The 21,610-nt window shown below is 39.8% G+C and overlaps 1 protein-coding gene across 1 annotated transcript in view; it reads right to left on the bottom strand.

The window, feature by feature from the left end:
• Positions 1 to 3,526: 3,526 nt before the first annotated feature.
• The window catches only part of LOC119978169 (ankyrin repeat and SAM domain-containing protein 1A-like), a 581,433-nt gene continuing 563,349 nt past the window's right edge, over positions 3,527 to 21,610 (bottom strand). The window contains 5 exon segments of the mRNA XM_038819603.1: positions 3,527 to 6,055; positions 13,108 to 13,485; positions 17,292 to 17,393; positions 18,632 to 18,808; positions 20,810 to 20,947. Coding sequence (XP_038675531.1) covers positions 13,372 to 13,485; positions 17,292 to 17,393; positions 18,632 to 18,808; positions 20,810 to 20,947 — 531 coding nt within the window. The 3' untranslated portion in view covers positions 3,527 to 6,055; positions 13,108 to 13,371.

The raw sequence follows: 21,610 nt of genomic DNA, 5'->3' as shown, positions 1-21,610 counted from the left end.
TGACAACTTTTAAAATTTATTTATAAATTTAGTGTATCCAATTAATTTTTTTCCAATTAAGGAGCAATTTAGCAGGGCCAATCCACCTACCCTGCACATCTTTGGGTTGTGGGTGTGAAACCCATGCAGACACGGGGAGAATGTGCAAACTCCACACGGACAGTGACCCAGAGCCGGGATCGAACTTGGGACCTCGGCGCCGTGAAGCAACAGGGCTAGCCCACTGCGCCACCGTGCTGCCCTCCGTATGACAACTTGACCTAGAGTATTTAAACATCCGTCTTGTCCCTCTCCTTTGTGAATACCGATGCAAAGTACTCATTAAGAATCTCACCCATTTCCTCTGAGTCCACACATAAATTCCCTCTTTTGTCTTTGAGTGGGCCAATCCTTTCTCTTGTTACCCTCTTGCTCCTTACATACGAATAAAAGGCTTTGGGATTTTCCTTAACCCTGTTAGCCAAAGATATTTCATGACCCCTTTTAGCCCTCTTTATTGCGCGTTTGAGATTCGTCCTACTTTCCCCGATATTCCTCCAAAGCTTCATCAGTTTTGAGTTGCCTCCATCCTATGTATGCTTCCTTTTTCATCTTAGCTAGTCTCACAATTTCACCCGTCATCCATGGTTCCCTAATCTCGCCATTTCTATCTTTCATTTTCACAGGAACATGTCTGTCCTGCACTCTAAACCTTTCCTTAAAGACTCCCACATTTCAAATGTGGATTTACCCTTAAACAGCTGCTCCCAATCCAAATTCCCTAGCTCCTGCCGAATTTTGTTATACTCTGCCTTTCCCCAATTTAGTACTCTTCCTTTCGGACCACTCTTGTCCTTGTCCATGAATATTCTAAAACTTACAGAATTGTGATCGCTATTCCCAAAGTAATCACCGAATGAAACATCAACCACCTGGCCGGGATCATTCCCCAATACCAGGTCCAGTATGGCCCCTTCCAGAGTAATCAGTCTTCCAGCAGTTGGCTAAATATACACCTTGAGTTAGTAGCAGGAGAATCATGGAGCTTCTTCACAGATGGCAGCATTCCTACTGCCATTCATTTTACTCCACAACTGCCCTTGAAATTGACTGTCAGCCAGGTGGCCACCTTGAACAAGCTCACACTTTTATGGTAGTCTGAGGTGGGTCCCATCAGTGTCCTGAGGCTATTTCAGGAGGATGTCTAAACTGCCTTTTCCAAAACCCAGCAACATGGTAACTCCCTGGACAGCAAGCATTCACCTGCATGATATGCTGCCAGTGGTCACACAAGTTACATATTGAGGCAATGGAATCCCTTCCGAGTATGTGAATACTCTTAAATGAGGGTTCATATGCCACATTTATATAGTCAATTGACCCTGGAGTCCTGAATAATTGTAGAAATGTCAGGTTTTGGTCTTCTCTAGCAATAGGGAATGATGTGTAGTAATTCTTCAGCAACCTCCCTTTTGCGGAAGTGCAGATGATTTTAATTGGTGATCCTGAGGCTGCCCAGAAGGTTCCAATAATATAAAACATTAATACTACTGATATCTTGGCTATCACAGGCAATGAAGTCCTGGCTGTGCTGTGAGGTCGGAATGCTCTGTCCACAAGGCTACAAATCTCTGGGATGACCTCTGACATCGCTCCTGATCATGCAAATATAGGAATAGCGTACTCTGAAGATTCTAGGTGGATAGGTCCTCCTGTTGAAAACCCTCCTTGCCCTGTCTCCTCCAGCAGCTAATATTGTTCTGCCTGGCCTCTCCGCTTCTACATTCCTCCTCAGATGAAGGAGGACCCCTGCAACAAGATCTTCATGACCCAATGCTCTTTCTTTTGGAAACTCCGAGAAGGGCCCCAATAAAGTATAGAAGTGCGGCACTCACTGTTGAAGGGAATTTCTGATGATAAACTGTTTATGTTATGATGATGTGGAGATGCCGGCGTTGGACTGGGGTGAGCACAGTAAGAAGCCTTACAACACCAGGTTAAAGTCCAACAGGTTTGTTTCAAACACGAGCTTTCGGAGCACGGCTCCTTCTTCAGGTGAATGGAGAGGCTTGTTCCAGAAATGTTTATATAGACACAGTCAGAGATGCCCCGGAATGCGAGCACCTGCAGGCAATCAAATCATCAAAGATGCAGAGAGAGAGGTAACTCCAGGTTAAAGAGGTGTGAATTGTCCCAAGCCAGTTCAGTCGGTAGGCCTCTGCAAGTCCAGGCTTGTTGGTGGGGGCCGAATGTAATGTGACCTGAATCCCAGATCCCGGTTGAGTCCGCATTCATGCGTGCGGAACTTAGCTATAAGTTTTTGCTCAGCAATTATAGCTAAGTTCCGCACGCATGAATGCGTACTCAACCGGGATCTGGGATTCATGTCACATTACATTCGGCCCCCACCAACAAGCCTGGACTTGCAGAGGCCTACCGACTGAACTGGCTTGGGACAATTCACACCTCTTTAACCTGGAGTTACCTCTCTCTCTGCATCTTTGATGATTTGATTGCCTGCAGGTGCTCGCATTCCGGGGCATCTCTGACTGTGTCTATATAAACATTTCTGGAACAAGCCTCTCCATTCACCTGAAGGAGCCGTGCTCCGAAAGCTCGTGTTTGAAACAAACCTGTTGGACTTTAACCTGGTGTTGTAAGACTTCTTAATGTTATGATGAAGCATTGTAGAATGCTTCTGTAAAATTCGACTTCTGTTGAACTGATCATTGGAAAGAGAAGTTATTAATTACATCACTAGCATGCAAAATGATATTGAGCCTCTCCAATGAGTGTTTGGCACCAATTGGTCATCAGAGGCTTAATCACCCTTAAGGCATTCAATTTAAGCATGTTTAAACTCTTTTATTAAGATGGCATCTTGCAGTCTTGTCCTAATGGCAAACCAACCAAATTTTGCAGTTCCAAACTCCACTTTGGCTACCTTTGAGGGTCCTGCGGCACTTAAACTATTGCCATTTCAGGGTAGGAAACAGCCCTCAGTCTTTCCTTTTAGATGAGGCGATCTACCATCTATTCCTTACTGCAGTACAGAAGGTCATTCACTGTGAATTTGATTGTTTTGTAATACCCTGTTCTCGATTTTGCAATGTAGCATGTCCAGAATCACATGTTGGAGCTGGAGCATTCTCAATTTTTCCAAAACTAATACCGAAGTAGGCCACTGGTAGACTTAATATGGTTTTGTTCGTTGCATCCATAAATAATTGTTGCGCCCTACTCTCATCTTCACCATTGCATTTTTCGGTAACTGTGATGCACAATTCTGTAGTTTGATGCCCGCTCCCTCTGCCTGAAGCATCAGGGTTATTGCACACTAGTGGCAAAAAATTGAAATCCAACGGGATCATTGCAAGATATTTTGTCCGTTCATTGCGGAAAAAGTGGGTTGGGAATGGGACTTTATCTAAGATATGTTGTAACTTTTGTAATGGAGCAAAGGAAACCTGAACTTCACTACAAATAACGACAAAGCTGCAAAGCAAAAAATTGTTAATCTCAGTCCATATGAAACATTTACACAATCATTTTCTCAGGTTCTGTTTATTCATTGATTTCCAATTGTACAAATAATGGTAAAAAGTAACAAAAACAGACTGGAAGCCCAAGTATATTTACAAACTTGAATCGTTATGAGGTCAGTCTAGTTTTTGCACAACAATCCTAGTGTTTGGTACCATGATATGTCCAGTTTCAACACTTGATCATGACTCTATAGCTTTATACACATAGAAATATGTCTTTCAAGTACTGCAATACAGAACTGGTAAATTAATAAACACCCATCAATACATATTAGATCCAATGCTAACCATCAGAAATGTCTAAATTTAGAACAAGATATACACCAGTAAGCCCTGCTTAGTGTCTACACAGCATTCACAGCCCCTGACCCAGAGTACAAATAGTTCTTTTGAAACTTAATTTTACAACAGTAAAATAATAATCAGATTGTGACTCAAATTAGGTGAAGCAGCTAGTCCCCCTGCCCATTAGTGCACGTTTACTGAGATTATTACTGTTAATTAAAATAAAATCAAGACATCATGAAGAATATCTACTAAAAATCTCTACAAAATAGGTTAGCTGTTCATCAATAATTAAATCCCCTCAAGTTATTTAAGCAGGCAAGTTAGGTTAAAAATACTGCTGCCTTGTTATTTGTATATAATTTGAATACTTAAAAAATACCCCTTCACTGGGCCACTCTTTTTTATTCAAAAGCCATTTTATGGCTTTATATCCTGATCAGTATGAATTAGTAATTATATTTTTCTGTTGAACTGAATAATTGTCAAATGACTCTGTTGTTTTCTCAAAGAATCCTAACGCAAGTTGGCATATTCTAGCAGTAAAAATGACACCAGCAATGCCTGCTGATTTCAGCTCAGGGTCACCAGCCACTCAAGCTCATTTGCCATTGCTCAAGCTCATTTACCATTGCTCTGGGTGCAAAAGATGTTGTTTCTTGACTGGGCTGATATGTGGTGCGTTCTGCATGATGGGAAGTTTCACTACTGAGACGGTTGGTTGAGCCGCCTCCTTACAAAATTAATATTGAATCAGGAAATCATGAAGCTAAACTGACCATCATTCCCGACAGGATACAGTTCCCTTGGCTAGAGGAGGTTGCATAGTGGCAAATGTCTCTGAAAGGAAACTAAGGATTGCTAACAAGTTGACATGAGTGCAAAAGCACAAATAGGTTTAAACCATACAGAATTAATTTTGAGTTCAACTCAAATACAGATTTGTACCAGTTGAAGGAGTGGCTCGGGGAAATGGGGCTAACAATTCGTTAAATCCTTACATTTGTACACATTAGCTACGAACATGAGCGTGAATCAGTTTTATAACCGTAACAAATCACACAATGAGATTATAAATAGATAGAATTTCATCCCCTTTATGCCATATCATGATTCAAACACAAAAATGGCAAAACTTAATTCCCCTCACATGCTTTATTAAAATGCTTTGCCCTCTTTGTTACTGCAATTCTGTAAAATTAAACAGATTCTGACATTTTCATATATCATAGATTCTCAGTCCCAAAGTACCCTTTAGAATCTTATGCTCCACTTAACATCTTAAAACTGCCTTGAACTTTAACTCCAAGACCCAGATATGAAAATGGGTTTTCTTCACATCTGCAAATTCATCTTGCATAGGCTGATAAGGAATACCACCCCGTTGTGGAACAGAACCACGCTTGAAATCTTTTCCAGTAGTTCATAGCTTAACTAAGTATCTTCTGGTGTCATTCGGCTTTGCTCAAATGCAGGTTCATAGTTTAAAATACAACAATGTTACTGAAGCAAAATGCACAATGCTGCTAGACTCTTAAGATTCTGATCCCACAGCATCTTCCATGTGAAAGCTATAGCAATGATGCTGGCAGGATAGAATTGATTTGAACACAAAAAAAATAGTTGAGATGTTTGCAGACTAACATGATCAATGATCATTTTCAGAAAGGAGGTAAACACCTTCAGCTTAAAGTTACACCACAACAATAGTATATTTGCTTTTGGTTAGAACTGTGGATTCCTACAATCGTAATACGGTTTGTTTTTGGGAAGGGTTGAAGGAAATAATGCACAAGTGAGAAACCTACGATTTAATGAAAATATATTTAACTTAAAAATTAAATCCTTTTCCTCACAGTTTAAATACTAAAGCTTTGGGGACAGTGCACATGATTGCTTGCTGTTGCATAAAGTGAAGCATTATCAACCCGATTAAAGATGATTGCTCCGCTTCATAATTCCCAAAAAGTTAAGTTAATGCTGTTCACAATGTTTCTTCTTTAATTAAATAGCTAAATGTCTTGATGGCATCCAAGCACTTGTTGAGGAAGAAGTCCTAGAAATTCTTTTCTTATGTTGTGCTGTTATAAAGAAAGTGGAAACCACTGCTACACAAATGAACTTCAGCTCCATGTTCGCCCTGGTATGGGATGTTGTTGCTCAGATGGCTTTAATACTCCCTCATGTTGATCTGGGACACCCACTGCCACAATTCCAGTAAACACACACTCACCCCAGAGTTTCAGCTACATGGTGTTAAAATAAATAAAGAGACAAAATGTAGATGATGTTAAACTTAAAACGTACACAAAAGAATAGTGATTGAAGAATAAAGATACACAACACAATGCATTGATTTCTACAAAAGCAAGGCTTGAAATGATTCGGTTTGAGTCTGAAATTTTTTGGTGCATTTTCTAAACAACTTATCTAGATAAGTTATGAAAAGGATTTTAAGCCAACATGTAATGCAGATTACAACGGGAAACTGGAAGAATAAACGGGAGCCTAGCAACATTGCCATAGGACACATGAACAGGAGCAGGTCTAATTTATCTAATCTCAACAACTAAACAGATTGCTTGGCTACCTTCTCAGCTGCAAAAATGGAACGAGTAGACATAATGAAAGACAGGAAAAGCTAAACATGGAACACAGACAATTAACATTTCCTTAGAAAAGGACAAATTAGAAGGTTCTAATTTCAATGTGTCACACATGACTAAAATGCAGCACATTGCTATGCTATTATGAACAGCATCATAGTTTATAATTCATAATCCATTTTGCAGATATTAATAGTTAAATGTTGGTTGCATGTTAAAATGAAAATTTTGAAAAGAGAGTATCCATGGTCTACATAGTGACATGCAGCCGAATATGATTCAAATAGATTTTTGCTGCCAATAGATAAAGAAGAGTTTTTTAAAAGACGGTAGAAAATAAACTGCATTATTTCAAAGCACTTGTGGCGCTGTTTTACAGCATCGCAATGAGGCTGTTAATAACTATATTTGTGCAAAGTTCAATCATATAACAGATGCCAAGTTATCAGCTTTTGTTCAATGAAATATGGCTTCAATTTTCTGTGTTAAATAAATGCTTCCAGCAGTGTGTGAATCAATATAAAATATATATAGCAATTCACTAGCAAAATCTGTTAGTGTTTCCTGAATGTCACAACAGCCAGGCATATGTGCAGAAAACCTTCTAAGAAGTGCTTGGCCTGAATGATTTAGGAATAACATGACAAATTAGCTCAAAATATGAACTTAAGCTACAAAAAAGTGTGTGCCTACCTTTCATCAATACTGCCTATCCGAATATGTAGAAAGCAGGTAAGTGGGAATGGGACTATTGCTGCTAGTTTTAAATCTCACTAAGCTTTAGTGCTCAATTATTACCTTGTGTTGCAACTAAGAACTGGTGAAACCACATACTGAAGCGATCTTAGACAAAGGACAGAAATTGCTTGGTTTCTAACTTTAGTTCTAATTGGAGTCAAATGTTCTTTTGTCAGAGATAGCAACTGCACATAATTTTGTCCCCCGCTAGCTAATAGTTGGTTATGCTTCATCAGTGCCAAACTAAATTTTCATTTTTGGACACCTTTTGAACAAAGCGATAAAGATCCCAAGTTCAGTCCATTTTATCTTCAGTAACTCATTGGTACAAAGCAAGAAAATCAAACTGCAAAACAGACTTCAGATCTATTGACTGCCAACCTTTCAGATATGGTACATGTATACAAAGAATGCACAAGTACACTGGCCCAGTAATTGTACTGATCTTCATATCTGATAAGTGCTGACTGGATAGAAAGGGACTGGAGGTGGAGGGAGCAACAAAGGGGCATGAAGTCCTCTCAGAATTCTGATTAGGAGATATAAATTGCAGTAAACTAAATTGCATCAGTTCTATGCGAGTCCACACAGTAAAGTAATTTGAGCAAGGAAACCCACTGTCAGGCCTATATGCGACACCACTGTAGTTAATACTTAACTGCCCTCTGAAGTGGCCGAGTAAGTCACTCAACTGTAGCAAGGATGGGCAATAAGCATGACCTTGCCTGATATGCACACCTGAGAATTAATTTAGTGGGGCTAAAATTCTGCTTATTAATTCATATTGAATCATCTATATATACTGAACATCAACTCATGAACAAACACCTATGTCCTCATCACTTACGCTTTTCAATGCACTTTGAACTAAGATCTAAAGAAGTTGCAACAATAAAGTTGCATGGAAGAAAGAATAAACAAGAAATAAATAAGCACTGACGTGAAAGTCTGGCATCTTAACCAAGGAATTCAAAGTATGAAAACTCTGCCTAGATATCTCTTGATTCTGATTTTAAAATACTTTTTTCTATGCAGAGAACTATTTTGACTCATTATTATTACTAAAGGATTAGATCAAAATGAGAGTTATATTAAGCTACAACATTTTGTACAACCTTTCTCATAAAGTAAAACCATCTTACATTTGTGTCGATACAGCCTTCCTGGCTGTCAGTCAGCGTCGAAATTAACCGCAGCGATATAAAATAAACTGGTTATTGCTTCACTTGCACTTAAGTTGATTACTGCATCAACGTCAAGTTTTAAAATCCTCTTTGTTTTAAAATCTGACAAAAAAAAAGGAGTGCATTCCGCACTAATCCAGCATGCTTGTGGTCACAAGAATGATGGGAACAGCATGCAGCATAAGATTTACTGCGAGCTACTGACATTCATCAACAACGGAACTATCAACAAAAGAGAAAATGCTGGAAAATTTCAGTAGGTCTGGCAGCATCTATAGGGAGAGAAAAGAGCTAACGTTTCGAGTCTGATGACTCTTTGCCAAAGCTTTGACAAAAAGTCATCGGACTCGAAACGTTAGCTCTTTTCCCTCCCTACAGATGCTGCTAGATTTGCTGAGATTTTCCAGCATTTTCTCTTTCGTTTCAGATTCCAGCATCTGCAGTAATATGCATTCAACTGAACTATCAACCATGATTGAATGGTATCAGCCATGATCAAATGGCGGAGCAGACTCGATGGGCTGAATTACGTAATTCTGCTCCTATATCCTATGGTCTATTTTCTTCTACGGTAGCAGAAAGATTTGTGAATATTATGTTCAAAATGTCATTGGTCAATATATGAACCTAACAGAACACCTTTATTATAAATAACACCGCCCCTCCCACTCACATGCCTATTTCTTATGACCTCAACTTGCACAAGCAATCCAAGTTTTCCAATGTTAGTACAATATCTCCATCCTATTTAACATTACCATCATGCACAGGAAGGGGTACCTTTAATTAAATAAGCCATGAAAATCTTTTCAAAAGCATTGTAACACACAAGCCAAGGATCTAGGGCAGAATTTTATGTTCCCCCACTGCCAGGTTTGCAGGCCGTGGGAAAAGTGTGGGCGTGTGTAAAATTCCCCGTATATCTCCCCACCCGGCTCCGGCCCACCTAACATCTCCGCATCTTTACAGTGGTCCAGCCAACCTTGATACATAAGTGGCCAATTAATGACCACTTGTTTCCTGTCATTTCCTGCTCAGAATCAATTTTCAGGGTGGTGGTGTGTACAGGGGCAGAGGGGAAGCCTGGAAATTGATCCTGCTCAGCTCTTAGTTGGGAAGGGACTTACACCAATGGCCTCCTTTCAACGTCAGGTGTCCCTCCACATGGTCTGATCCCTGTGGGTACTCTTCCCCTAGCCTCTTCATCAACACCTTAACTCCCCTTCTGTCCACCCACCAAGTCCTCGCCTGCCATCCCCGTGTCCTCCACTATTTGGTCTTGGACTCTCAGGATTTAGACTCTGGCGACAGCTTGCAGTCTCAATCCTGTCTAATGCAGCTTCTGGGACTAGAGAATATCTGGCCAGATTGGCCGGCAGCTCACTGAGGTGGGACCTCCTCCTGGGTGAGGGTATAAGTCCCATCTCCAGTAAATTAATACGCATTGGAATATTTATGGGTGCAGGACAGCCAGTATTGTTGGGGATGCATCTACCGTCAACTCTTTGGATGATGAAATGGGAAACTCCTGTCATCCTAAAAATCTCAGCCAGAGCCACACAGATTTTTATACATCTTTAGCTAACAGTATTACCATTTACCTTTGCGTAGAAAATGAGCTGATGATAGCCACAAAAATTTACAACATCGATCTGCTTATGGCAGTCTCCCAAATCTAATACCATATGTTCCTTTTAATGTTTCTTTTAGTTTACTTAGTTTTTAAGATAATTTTTTAACCTTGAATTCTTGTGTTGGGCTCCAATAAGTTATTGGTCTCATCCACTATTCCTTATCAGATTTGTACATACAGAGCACCTAATTATACAGAATTTATATACCAAATCCAATTTCAAACAGGGCACTGGAATCATCATCAAATTTCTTAAAGAAGGAAAAAAAACAAAGACCAGCTGAACATCATGCACCTGCTCACCACCATGAATTTAACATTACTTTTCGCAGATTCTGGGCTCCTCTTTTAGTCTTCCCCTTCCAACCATACATCAATTAATTTTGATTAGAACAAAGTGGTCATTACTTGCTCAAATTCAACAATAGCCTCAGTCTACCTACTCTGATCTTTATCATATGCTAAATTCTACAGTCTTGGTGCTGCAGAAAGCTTAGAAATTGCTTGGGGTCTTCTCTGTCTTTCCTCTGCTGCAATTAATTTCAATATGCTTTGTAAAAATCGCATAGTAATACTAAATGGTTTAGTCGCACCTAAAAAAGAACATCAATGATGGAAATTATTTCCCTCAACAACTATCTATGGTTAAGGCAACTTGCAGGCAGGCATTGGTGTATCTTACACTATCCACTTGCCAACTTTCTGTGAACCTCTTCAGTGAACCAGTCCAAAGGTGTGCAGGTTAGGTGGATTGACCATGCTAAATTGTCCCTTTGTGTCCAAAAGGGTAGGTGGGGTTTTGGGGATGGGGTGGAGGTGTGGGCTTAGGTTGGGTGCTCTTTCCAGGGGACGGTGCAGACTGGATGGGCCGAATGGCCTCCATCTGCACTGTAAATTCTACGGTTCTTCTAATATTTATAGAAAAGCCATTTCTCAAGAACATTATCACAATAAAAGAGCTAGGCTCATAGTTAACTGTAAACGTAAGATGGTATCATAGTATCCTGCTTAATTATATCAAATAATGCTCCTCTTTTAAAATCTGTCTGTCATTAGGAAATTAATAGTTCATGCAAAGAATGTTTTAAAAAAATTATTACAATGGTCAGAACTTCTCAAATGCAGAAACACAAAATCATTTTTGTTTTAATTTAGCCTACGGCCATTAGTTCATGAAAAACAAACACTGAAGATGCTGGAAATCATCCAAAAACAGCAAATGCTGGAATCACTTAGCAGCACAGTCAGGGTCACTGTGGAGAACAGACAAGTTAATGTTTTGGACATAGCGTCACCTTAAATGTGGAAATGGTAACTTGTCAGTTTCCTGCACAGATGCTGACTGATTTTCTGTTAGTTTCTAGCATTTAGATAGAATCTCTGCAGGCAAATACAATGGTTAACAGCCTCAATTATAGACATTGAAAGAACAATGTTCACTCAGTAAGAGAAGTGCTCTAAGCACAAAATAATAAGTGAAAAAGCAGAAATACAACTGTTTGAATACAGTTTGACTAGTGAGACTTTAAAATTCTAAAATGTCATGTGCACCAATTCCAAAAAACAAAGGCAACAGAACTATGGAAAAAATAAATTAATTCCACGCATTGATGGATGACATGCAATAACACAGGAGCAAAGTGTCTATAAATACTAGATAAAAGATATATTCTACTCAATGGTTGGGATTTTCCACCCATTTGCGTGAACGGGTTTGGTGGAGAGCGCGCAAAATATAGCAGGAAGGCCAAAGTCGTGTTGCATGTCGGTGTAAAAATATGAAGCAATCGTCCCCATCCCTCATCAGTGACGGGTCGCATTTCACACCGTTCAATGTCAGGAACCTCATATTTCCATATCATTATCGGGCCAATATACCAGAATCATACCCTCACATTAAAAAGTGCATCCAGTGTTAGGTCAGATTGGCGAGTGCATCTGGAGAGCAGTACTTCCAGGGGAGCTGGGAGGTGAGTGCCATGCCCACGGTACAGCTCTATGCCTATGGGGATGTGGGTGGTGCCAGGGTGATGTTGGGGGTGAAGAATGTTTCCTGGTGTGTTCGCTGTGCGCTGGGTCAACCTTAAAAAATGTGATCTGGATCTCCAAAGCGCTGAAATGATGGCGGGGCGGGCGATGCAGAGGCCACCGCCAACAATACGTCGTGGAACACCTGTCTTCTTTTTGCACCAAGTCCCGGACTACGTGGCGTAAAAATCTGCCATTGCCGTCAGCAGGCTCAGCACCACTTTTCCCACCTGACATTGGGCGTTGTCAAAATTGGAGAAAATCTCGCTCAGTGTAAAATTCTAGAAAATGGTACAGATATTTCAAAGTTTTTTTGTGCTTACAAAAATCTGATGGGTCCAATAATTTGAATTACGCACATAAACCTTGAGCCTAAAAAATTAAAATGATCAGATAATTGAATAAAGCAACTTTGAATTAAGAGCAGCCTGTAGATGGCAAATATTTCGCTGTTTATAAATAGGCCAGAGTTAAAGTTATATGTAATCTCAGAAATTGCAATATTCTTGATCATTTTGGATTAAGTAGTCTCTCAAGTTTGATCACTTATATATATGCTAAACAGCACGTATCTCAATGTCTTTGTTAAAACAAATATTTCCATAACTTCATTAAAAACCTTGATTCTTTCTGACGTGCCTCATCCTGAAGTAAAAATTAAAGTAGCCAATATGGCTTGAAGTAATTTAGCCTTTTCAGTCATTACAAGAATGGAGCCAAATCTTAATTTCTTTTGGGTGGTAGAAACAGTGTAAAAAGGGGGAAAAAAATCAGAACCCATAAATAATGTTTTATTTTTATTACTTTAAGCCAATTTGGCTGAATCATCACTGCATCTTTCTTCAATCAGTTTGGAAATACCCAAAGTGCAAGACAGTTTGGATGAGGCACGTGTTGTGAAATTGTTTAATCAAAGTGTTTAAGAAAGAAAGCTAACAGGAAATGCAGTCTGTTAAAAAGCACATTAGATCCACCAGCAGAAACACTCAATCAATAGTGGCTACTGAAAACTTGGGTTGTGGAAAAGATGCCATGGGTCCAAGTGGCAATGCATGCAACACAGACTTTAGTAGCATTTGGGTGGATTAAGTAACAGTGCAGGAGCTCACAGTGCTGGGAGGTTAGAGTATTTCAAAGTTCAGGCGTGGAATAAGATTCCCATGTAATTTTCAGAGCTTCTTTTCAAGTAGCTGAAAGATCACCAGGATGTCTGAAGGCAGCTATTGTTGAATTATAGAGTACAGTGCAGGAAACTCAAGTACAAGTTTCCCTCTGGGAAAGAGAGAGAAAGCAGCTTTTGTGTACCCGCCATAGGAAGCGGAGAAATGGAAAAAGTTCACAGTGCAAAGGCACAGATTAGGAGCAGGAGGTGGTCAGAATATGGTGGTTTCATACTTTGTACTGATTGTCCTCTTGGAGTCCTGCTTGGAGTCAGTTATCCACGCCACACTACCATGTGGTTGAGAATCTTGCTCAATAGAGTCAATCTGCAAAAAGTAAGACAAGGCAAATGTGTGAGAAAAAGCAAAAATATATTGGAATGCAGAATGTTCCGGTGATATGCATTTAAGAAACAATCCAAATCTAATGAGAGGTATGCTGACAATTGAATAAGCTGATCATTTGGGACTTATTCAAACTACAAGCTTTTGGAGTGAGTTTTTGCAGGTGTTGTCCAGCTTGTCCACTATAACCTTCACAGATGAGCAATGAAAACCCCAGGAAAATAGCACTGAACAGCAAACAAAACGTCCACGGTTGAAACGTCAAACATCCCTCCTATGCGTTACTGTTCGGGAGTAGAGATGTAGGCAAAACTTGGACGTACATAGCTGAAGATAAATGGGGTCTCTACTAAAAGTGTCTAAGATTATGTTCCACGTCACTCGAGGCAAATTCTGCAGGCTTACTTGTCCCAACAGAATGCAACTACCATCCATGCAGTGCACTTCAGCTCCACATGGCACATTTTTCCAAAAAAAAGGAGCATTAACTTCAGTTAACTATAGTTATCCCAATCAAAATGAGGTACAAAACTCAAAAACATATTGCTAGAACATGGTCTTGAATAGGAACTATAAATGCCACAGTGCTTTACTACAGCATACTACGGCTTACTTGTTCTGATTCTACCATGGGGCTGTTTCCCTTGGTGAAGAGAGGGTTGTGAAGAGATTTGATAGAGCTGTTAAAGATCATTGGGGTCTGGACAGGGTAGATAGGAAGAAACTGTTCCTGTTGGCAGAAAAATAGGGAACCAGAGGGCAGCAATTTAAGGTGATTGGCAAAAGAGCCAATGACAATGTGAGGGAAAACCTTTATACGTAGCAAGTGGTTAGGATCTGGAATGCACTGCCCGAGTGTGGTGCAGACATAATCAACGGAGGCTTTCAAAGTAGAATTCAATAATTATCCGAAGAGAAACAAATTGCAGGGCTCCAGGGAAAAGGTGGGGGAGTGGGACTAGATGAGTTGCTCTTGCAAAGAGCTGGCTAGCACACGATGGGCTGAATGGCCACCTTCTGTGCTGTAACCATTCTATGGCTCTACGCAGTTAAAGATCTGACTAGGAAGACCACATCATCAGTCAGTTAAACCATGTATGCAGTCACACGTCTTTAGATATTTATCGAGTGCAAGGAGTGTCAGAATCTTGTTACTTTTCCATAACTCATATGAACAAACATGCAACAGATACGAATGATCCAAGAAGCACGCAAAGACAGGATTAGAATGCATGTACATAAACTCACAAAGTGTGGTGAATAAGGTTGGTGAACTATAATCGCAACAAGCAGTGTGGGAATTTGATGTAGCGGAGTGGAATAACAGAAATGTGTCTAAAATGGCGAGGACTGGCTACATAATATATACAGGGATATAAAAGATAGAGAATGAAAAAAGGGAGCTGGGGAAGCAGCACTGTTTGGGGAAGAAATTCCAGTGTTGAAAAGAGGGGATGTCCTTGGGGGGGGGGGGGGGGGGGGGGCGCAAGGCTAGAGACCATTTGGTTAGAGCCGAGATGAAAAAAAGTAAGATCACATTTTCTGGGAGTATTCTACAGGCCTTAAAATAGTACAAAAGTGATAGAGGTATAAATCCAGAGGTAAATCACAAAGATGTGCAAGAATTATAGATGGTATTACTGGGGTTTTTAAATTACCCAAATTTTGATTGGATAATGTTAGTGCAAAGGGTAAGAGGGAGGATGAATTTCTGCATGAGTTCAGGAGAACCTCCTTGATCAGTATGTTCTTGACCCAACTAGAAATGAGACTTGGCTGGATCTGCTGCTGGGAAATGGGTAGTAATGACATGGAACCTGCTGCCCATGAGGATGGTGGTAATGGAAATATTCATTAATTTCAGAAGGAAATTGGATGGGCACTTGGAAGGAAATAAACCAACAGGGCTACGGAGAACTATGGGGCTGATTCTGCCCTTTATTTTCCTCCTGGAAACAACTCTCATAATTGAAACTGTCCAAACCATGTTATTTGGGAGTTTCGATTTCTCAACTCTCATCTCTAACGTTTTAAATTGCTCTGTTCACTGTGTAATTGTATACCTGGATCATGTGGCACTTACCGTAGAGTGTTGTTGCCAGGGCCAACTCAATTTCAGCAATACTATCTTCGGGGAATTACAAGCCTATGTACAAAGATATTCTCTAAGACAGCATTGCAGGTGATTACTGCTAGATGAGCAACACAAATTATTTTGCTCTGTAGTTAGGTAGTTCTGACAGCCAGACACAAAATGTGCAAGTTTGCCTGTACAGCCTGATGCCCCAAGTGCTGTGAAATCAAGTCATGCGAATAGCAGCTGTGTCGTTTTAATGCAGGGGCCCAATTTATCACAGCGTATTTTAGTCCCCCCCCCACAAGCTGATCGGCAAGTGATGTCTACAGGGTGCAAGCACATTTATTTCTTCTTTTATCATGAACATGTGACTCTACTTTGTGAGCAAATTAATCATTGGCATCACTTGTATCAACGATCAATCAGCATTTGTAATGGAATAAAATTGTGGAAAAAAATCTGAAAAAGCTAATGTAACCGGCTGTCATCAGCACATGCCTAGATACTGCAATTTTAAAATGATAAATAGAAAGTTCCTCTGGAGCGGCAAAGAAAGATAAACTCAGAACCTAATATTCAAGTTAGGAGCAGACTAACTCTTTGTCACATTTCCCCCAAGACAGTGCCAGGGGAAAAAAGATGCCTGTTTGAAATCTCAAGGAGTAACTCCATGTGCCAAATTGAACACTGAAGAAGCATGGAAGCAGTAAATAGGAAGTTCAAAGAGCTTGATAAATACAGTACACATATTTCTATAAAAGGATTGTGGTTCATGAAGAGATCTTTGCACATGTTAATTTTTTTTGTTTGCATTGACCAACACAGATGCAAATGGAAGCGACTAAATTCAGAAAACCAACATTAGTGAGTCCTGCTATCTGTTACTCAGTATTCCTGTGCTACTACATCAAACAGATATTCATAAATTAATAAAATTCAGCACAATTTATTCTAGATTTAAAAAAGTTGGAGAACACAACATCTGCTCTCAAGGTGACTCATCCACTTATTTTTTTGAAAATATATGAACATAATTTCTAACTTTGTTACTTTAAATCCAGTAAGTGCGGACTAATCTTTTATGAAAATCACTTTATTCTACTTTGCGACAGACAACAAAACATCTGGCCTATTTCATTGTAGGGATGTAGACTAACAGTGAGGAATTAAATCTGGACACCGAAATTTTATATAGATTGATCACTTAAAAAATGGGACAAGTGTTTGAGAAGGAAAATAGGAAAGAAATAATTAAAAAAGATAAAGGAAAAAGTTGTGGTTGAAGAACTAGCACGGGCACTAATGTGACTGATCCTTCCGTGTTCTAATTTCTGTGGTTATATTATTTGTGTCTCTAATACCAAATCATTTCCACATATTTTCAATTTAATTTGTGAAATATTACAGTTAAATTTAAAAAAACTCAAGCTCACTTTCAAATCTCAAGATTATAGTTGAGTTTGGTTTGTCTCCTAATATAAACTCTCAATAACTAGCACCACAATAATGAATAGTTATTATATTTTGCAGTTACTTTCAGAACTGTTAAGCCATACATTAGAAAGTACAGATTATGTCTAGAAATTTAGTCCTCATAATGAATAATTTGATGCCTATATTAATGCTGGTGGCAGCCATGAATGAATGGGAATGTAAGTGAGAACATTGGATAGAAACAGCGATAGATACATAAATATATAGAGAAAGAAACCTGGGCTCCTTGGCTGAACGAATGAAGCGGTAGAGGCGGATGCGAAGGCCTGTGAGTAGTGCACGTGTGACAGTAACAGCATCTGCTGTTAGGTGGCTGCACCTAGTTCATTTGGTAAGAAACGACAGCAGAGTCATTAGTGAGCCAGTTACAGCATTCTGCAAAATCCAGCCAGGTCACCACTTGTAGATCAGCAGACAAATGCATTAATCAAACCTACTCGTATGTTAACCAGTTGTTGCCCACTTCTAATGAACTATACAGGTCAGAACAATGGAGCATAACATTTTAACAGAAATTTTAAGCAAGCTCAAATGTAAACAAGCTTTTCATCATTTGCTCACTTGTTTAATACTGAAGTTAGTTCATAATATCTATGCAGGATATTTGTATCCATGAAAATGAGGGATGTTGTCACTTGTATTTCGGATATCTAATGCTAATATTCAGCAGAAATGTATAGTGCTGGTTAGATATAAAGTAAAGCTCCCACCACTCAATCCCAATGATATAACTGCAGCCGACTGCAGAAGAAAGACTCAACTTGCAATGGTTCAGTAGCCAATTAAGCATTGCACTGAGCGCCTGAAATTGAATCAACCTGCCAACCTGCTCAACATAAAGAATTACTATTGTACAGAGCATTTTTAAAATTGACAATGCTGTACCTGATAGGACAAGCTTATAAGTTGCGACAAGATGCATTTGTTCTTCAAAGTGAATCCCCATAATCCATACCATATTAATGTTGACGATGAAAAGAAAATTGAACTTAGAAGGCTATTATCCAGAATCTAATCCCATTAAACACTTATTGAACCATGTAATATTTTTCTTTAGCGACTCTCAGTTTTTTCAATTTTGTTAAATCATTTTATGACTATAGTATTTTATGTTGTAATTTGTATTTAAACCATGTGGGAGGCTATGGAGATCTACTACAACACCGTCCCTCAAGACAGCGACCGTCTCATTTGCGACACCTGGCTACTCTTACTCAGGGAACACACAACCATCCATTCTACACAGTCAGCAGCAAGAATGTTAACATGAACTGACTTCTTACAAACACAACCGCCTGGCCAATCAGAAGTAAGATCCTGCCCATATTCCGATTCTCCACTGTATGTAGCTACCTCTTTCAGCTGTTCCATTCATTCTTCGAGAGGCAGGCAGAATGTGCTTCCCGAAACTGTTTTTAAAAGCATGATGCAACTGTAAATTTGTTTTCCTCAGTACTGCTCTCACAAAGAAAACCTTCAAACGATGTTTATACTGTGCATTCAATGCACCACAAGTTGAAATAGATCGTGAACACTTGAGGCTTTGTGAATACTCACAGTAGATTTTCTCATGCTGGACCGTGGTTTGGGAACTGGTTTGGAAGACCTCATCTCCTCTGACTCCATCTCAGCTGTTAAAAAAGACTTCTGACTAGGTTTCTGGGCTTGCAACGCAAGCTGGTAAGCCACTTCAAACGCCTGTCCTAGTGTAAGGATGATTTCATATGTTAGGTTCTGGGGAAAAATCAAAAATAATGAAATATTATTTCAGTTTTTATTTCAACTTTTACTTTCAATAATATATAGTACAGTAACTTCCACTGTGTTTTCATTAATTTTATTGTTAACAAATCAAACTCCTATTAATCAACCTGCAAAACACTACTCAGTTTGAATGAGAGTCCAAGTTGTGAATTCCCATGGTCAAGTCTGGGTACAATCCTTCCTATGGTGTTATACTCAAGCCTGCTGGCACACAGGTTGTGGGTAATCTTTCATAAAATGCAGTAACATGGTCAATTGATATTGCCACTGTACAAAAGTTAGACTGAAAACAAAACAGGGATCATTCATCCAATGATTCACTATCATAGTGTGGATTGCATTTATCGTGTAAGGACATACATATGAAAATAATTAGTCGTCGAACACTCCACTCGACTGAATCCAGGTTGTAATAATTACAACAGCAGTTTTAAATATTGCAGATGGAAACTGAAACCTGATGATGGTTTTACATCAGGGAGTATAGGGAGATAAGACACCACTGCAGCTTTTTCCTGAAATGTTTGTTTAAAAGAGATCCTGGAGTTGCATTTTAGGAAACACAAAACATTTCTACAAATCTTAGTCATATTTACTATTTATGTCTATTTCCACCACTAGTTGAGGAAACATACTGCTTAGTCTCAACTCCCCTTACTGTGTGCAGTTCTGGTCACCTCACTTTAGGAAGGATGTGGAAGCTTTGGAAAAGGTGCAAAGGAGATTTACCAGGATATTGCCTGGAATGGAGAGTAGGTCTTGTGAGGAAAGGTTGAGGGTGCTAGGTCTTTAACTCATTAGAAAGGAGAAGGATGAGGGGTGACTTGATAGAGGTTTATAAGATGATCAGGGGAATAGATAGAGTAGACAGTCAGAGATTTTTTCCCCCGGGTGGAACATACCATTACAAGGGGACATAAATTTAAGGTAAATGGTGGAAGATATAGGGGGGATGTCAGAGGTAGGTTCTTTACCCAGAGAGTAGTATGGAATGCACTAGTTGAGTCGGAAACGTTAAGGACCCTCAAGCGGCTATTGGATAGGTACGTGGATTATGGTAGAATAATGGAGTGTAGATTAATTTGTTCGTAAGGGCAGCACGGTAGCATTGTGGATAGCACAACTGCTTCACAGCTCCAGGGTCCCAGGTTCGATTTTGGCTTGGGTCACTGTCTGTGTGGAGTCTGCACATCCTCCCAGTGTGTGCGTGTGTTTCCTCCGGGTGCTCCGGTTTCCTCCCACAGTCCAAAGATGTGCAGGTTAGGTGGATTGGCCATGATAAATTGCCCTTCATGTCCAAAATTCTATGATCTATGATTAACCTAGGACAAAAGTTAGGCACAACATCGTGGCCCGAAGGGCCTGTTCGGTGCTGTATTTCTCCATGTTCCCCTACTGCTCAATGCTTTTAGGGAGAGTTGTTGATCTTGGACCACGTCCATGTGTCTAGCTAAGTTTGCAGCCTCAAAAAAGCAACTATCTGACGATGTGTTTACCTGTGACTAATATATTAGGTCTTTACTTTAGATGGACATTTTTTTAAACTGGAAGCACGGCTATTGGCAGGCCTTTGACCAATGGTCCGTTTTTTAAAACTGTTTTCATGGTGCCCTATACTACATAATTTGGCTGTAGTGTTAAATAGGTCACCTTATGGAGAAGGAGGTCACCTTTTGGAGAAGAAGTAGTGAAATATAAAAAAATAATTGTAACCGGATGATTTAAAATTTATGAACAATTACATAAGTAAACCATTTTCACTTTCAATAAACTGTTCTCTATTCGTGCAAGTGTCACTCAAATATTACAACTTAAATGATCAATAGTATTCAAGCAAGGACAAGGGATTGAGGTCATATTTGGCCACAGGGGCAAGCAACCCCCAGGAACTTAAAGCTACTGGCATGCTACCTCGAGGCGAAATAAAACACACCATCTGATTACTATTAAAAAAAAAGAATAATAACATACAACATCAAGTGTGCTGAAAACGTGACAGTAGTGGTGGTTTGTCTGTAGGTCTTTAGTGATGTAAGCAAATGTACAAAGGTCTTCAGGATCCTGGGCAGCACAGGAAATATTGCGGATTTCATGCTCAGCGATAATATTCTGTTAGTGAAACAAAACAAACATTATTGAATGGTTTAGAAAGTTTATCATTGCAGAGAAAAGGAATTCAACAATAAAAAAACTAAATAAGGGTGGGGGGGGGGGGGGGAGGGTGGTTGGGAAATATGACATGTTAGGCATGATTTTCCGGTGCCCCAGCCGGGAGGCGGTGCACCGTTCACTGGCGGCGGGATTCTCTATTCCTGCCACTGCCAATAGGATTTTGCATTGAAGCCACCCCACTCCGCTGGAAATCCCACGGGCAGGAGTGTGCTGCTGTCAGGGCCAGAGAATCTCGCTGCCAACGAACGGCTGGAGAATTCCTGTAGTTTGTTGTGTGGCAACTTGGAAAAAGTAACTTTCAGCCTGCCGGCCACATCATAGAAAAATAACTGAAGAATGGCTGGCAGCAAGGTGTAAAGTTGGCAATTTAGTTGAGTTGCTCTGACTATAAGTCATATCATCAAAATAGTGTCATTAACTAAGTGACACTCTCAGTGGTGCATTCATTAGCTTCCAACAAAGGCAGTCTCTATGATCTATTAGGCACCCAGGAGGCACATGCATGGGAAGCCTGGGAGAGGTGTAGCTTTCGATATTTCTTCTTCTTCCTGTTCGCCATCCTTTTGGCAGAGAATAGAAATTAAATAGAGCCAACCTGTG

The sequence above is a fragment of the Scyliorhinus canicula genome, chromosome 15, assembly GCF_902713615.1.
Source record: "Scyliorhinus canicula chromosome 15, sScyCan1.1, whole genome shotgun sequence".
Classification (NCBI taxonomy): domain Eukaryota; kingdom Metazoa; phylum Chordata; class Chondrichthyes; order Carcharhiniformes; family Scyliorhinidae; genus Scyliorhinus; species Scyliorhinus canicula.
This window is presented reverse-complemented; position numbering and strand designations above follow the sequence as displayed.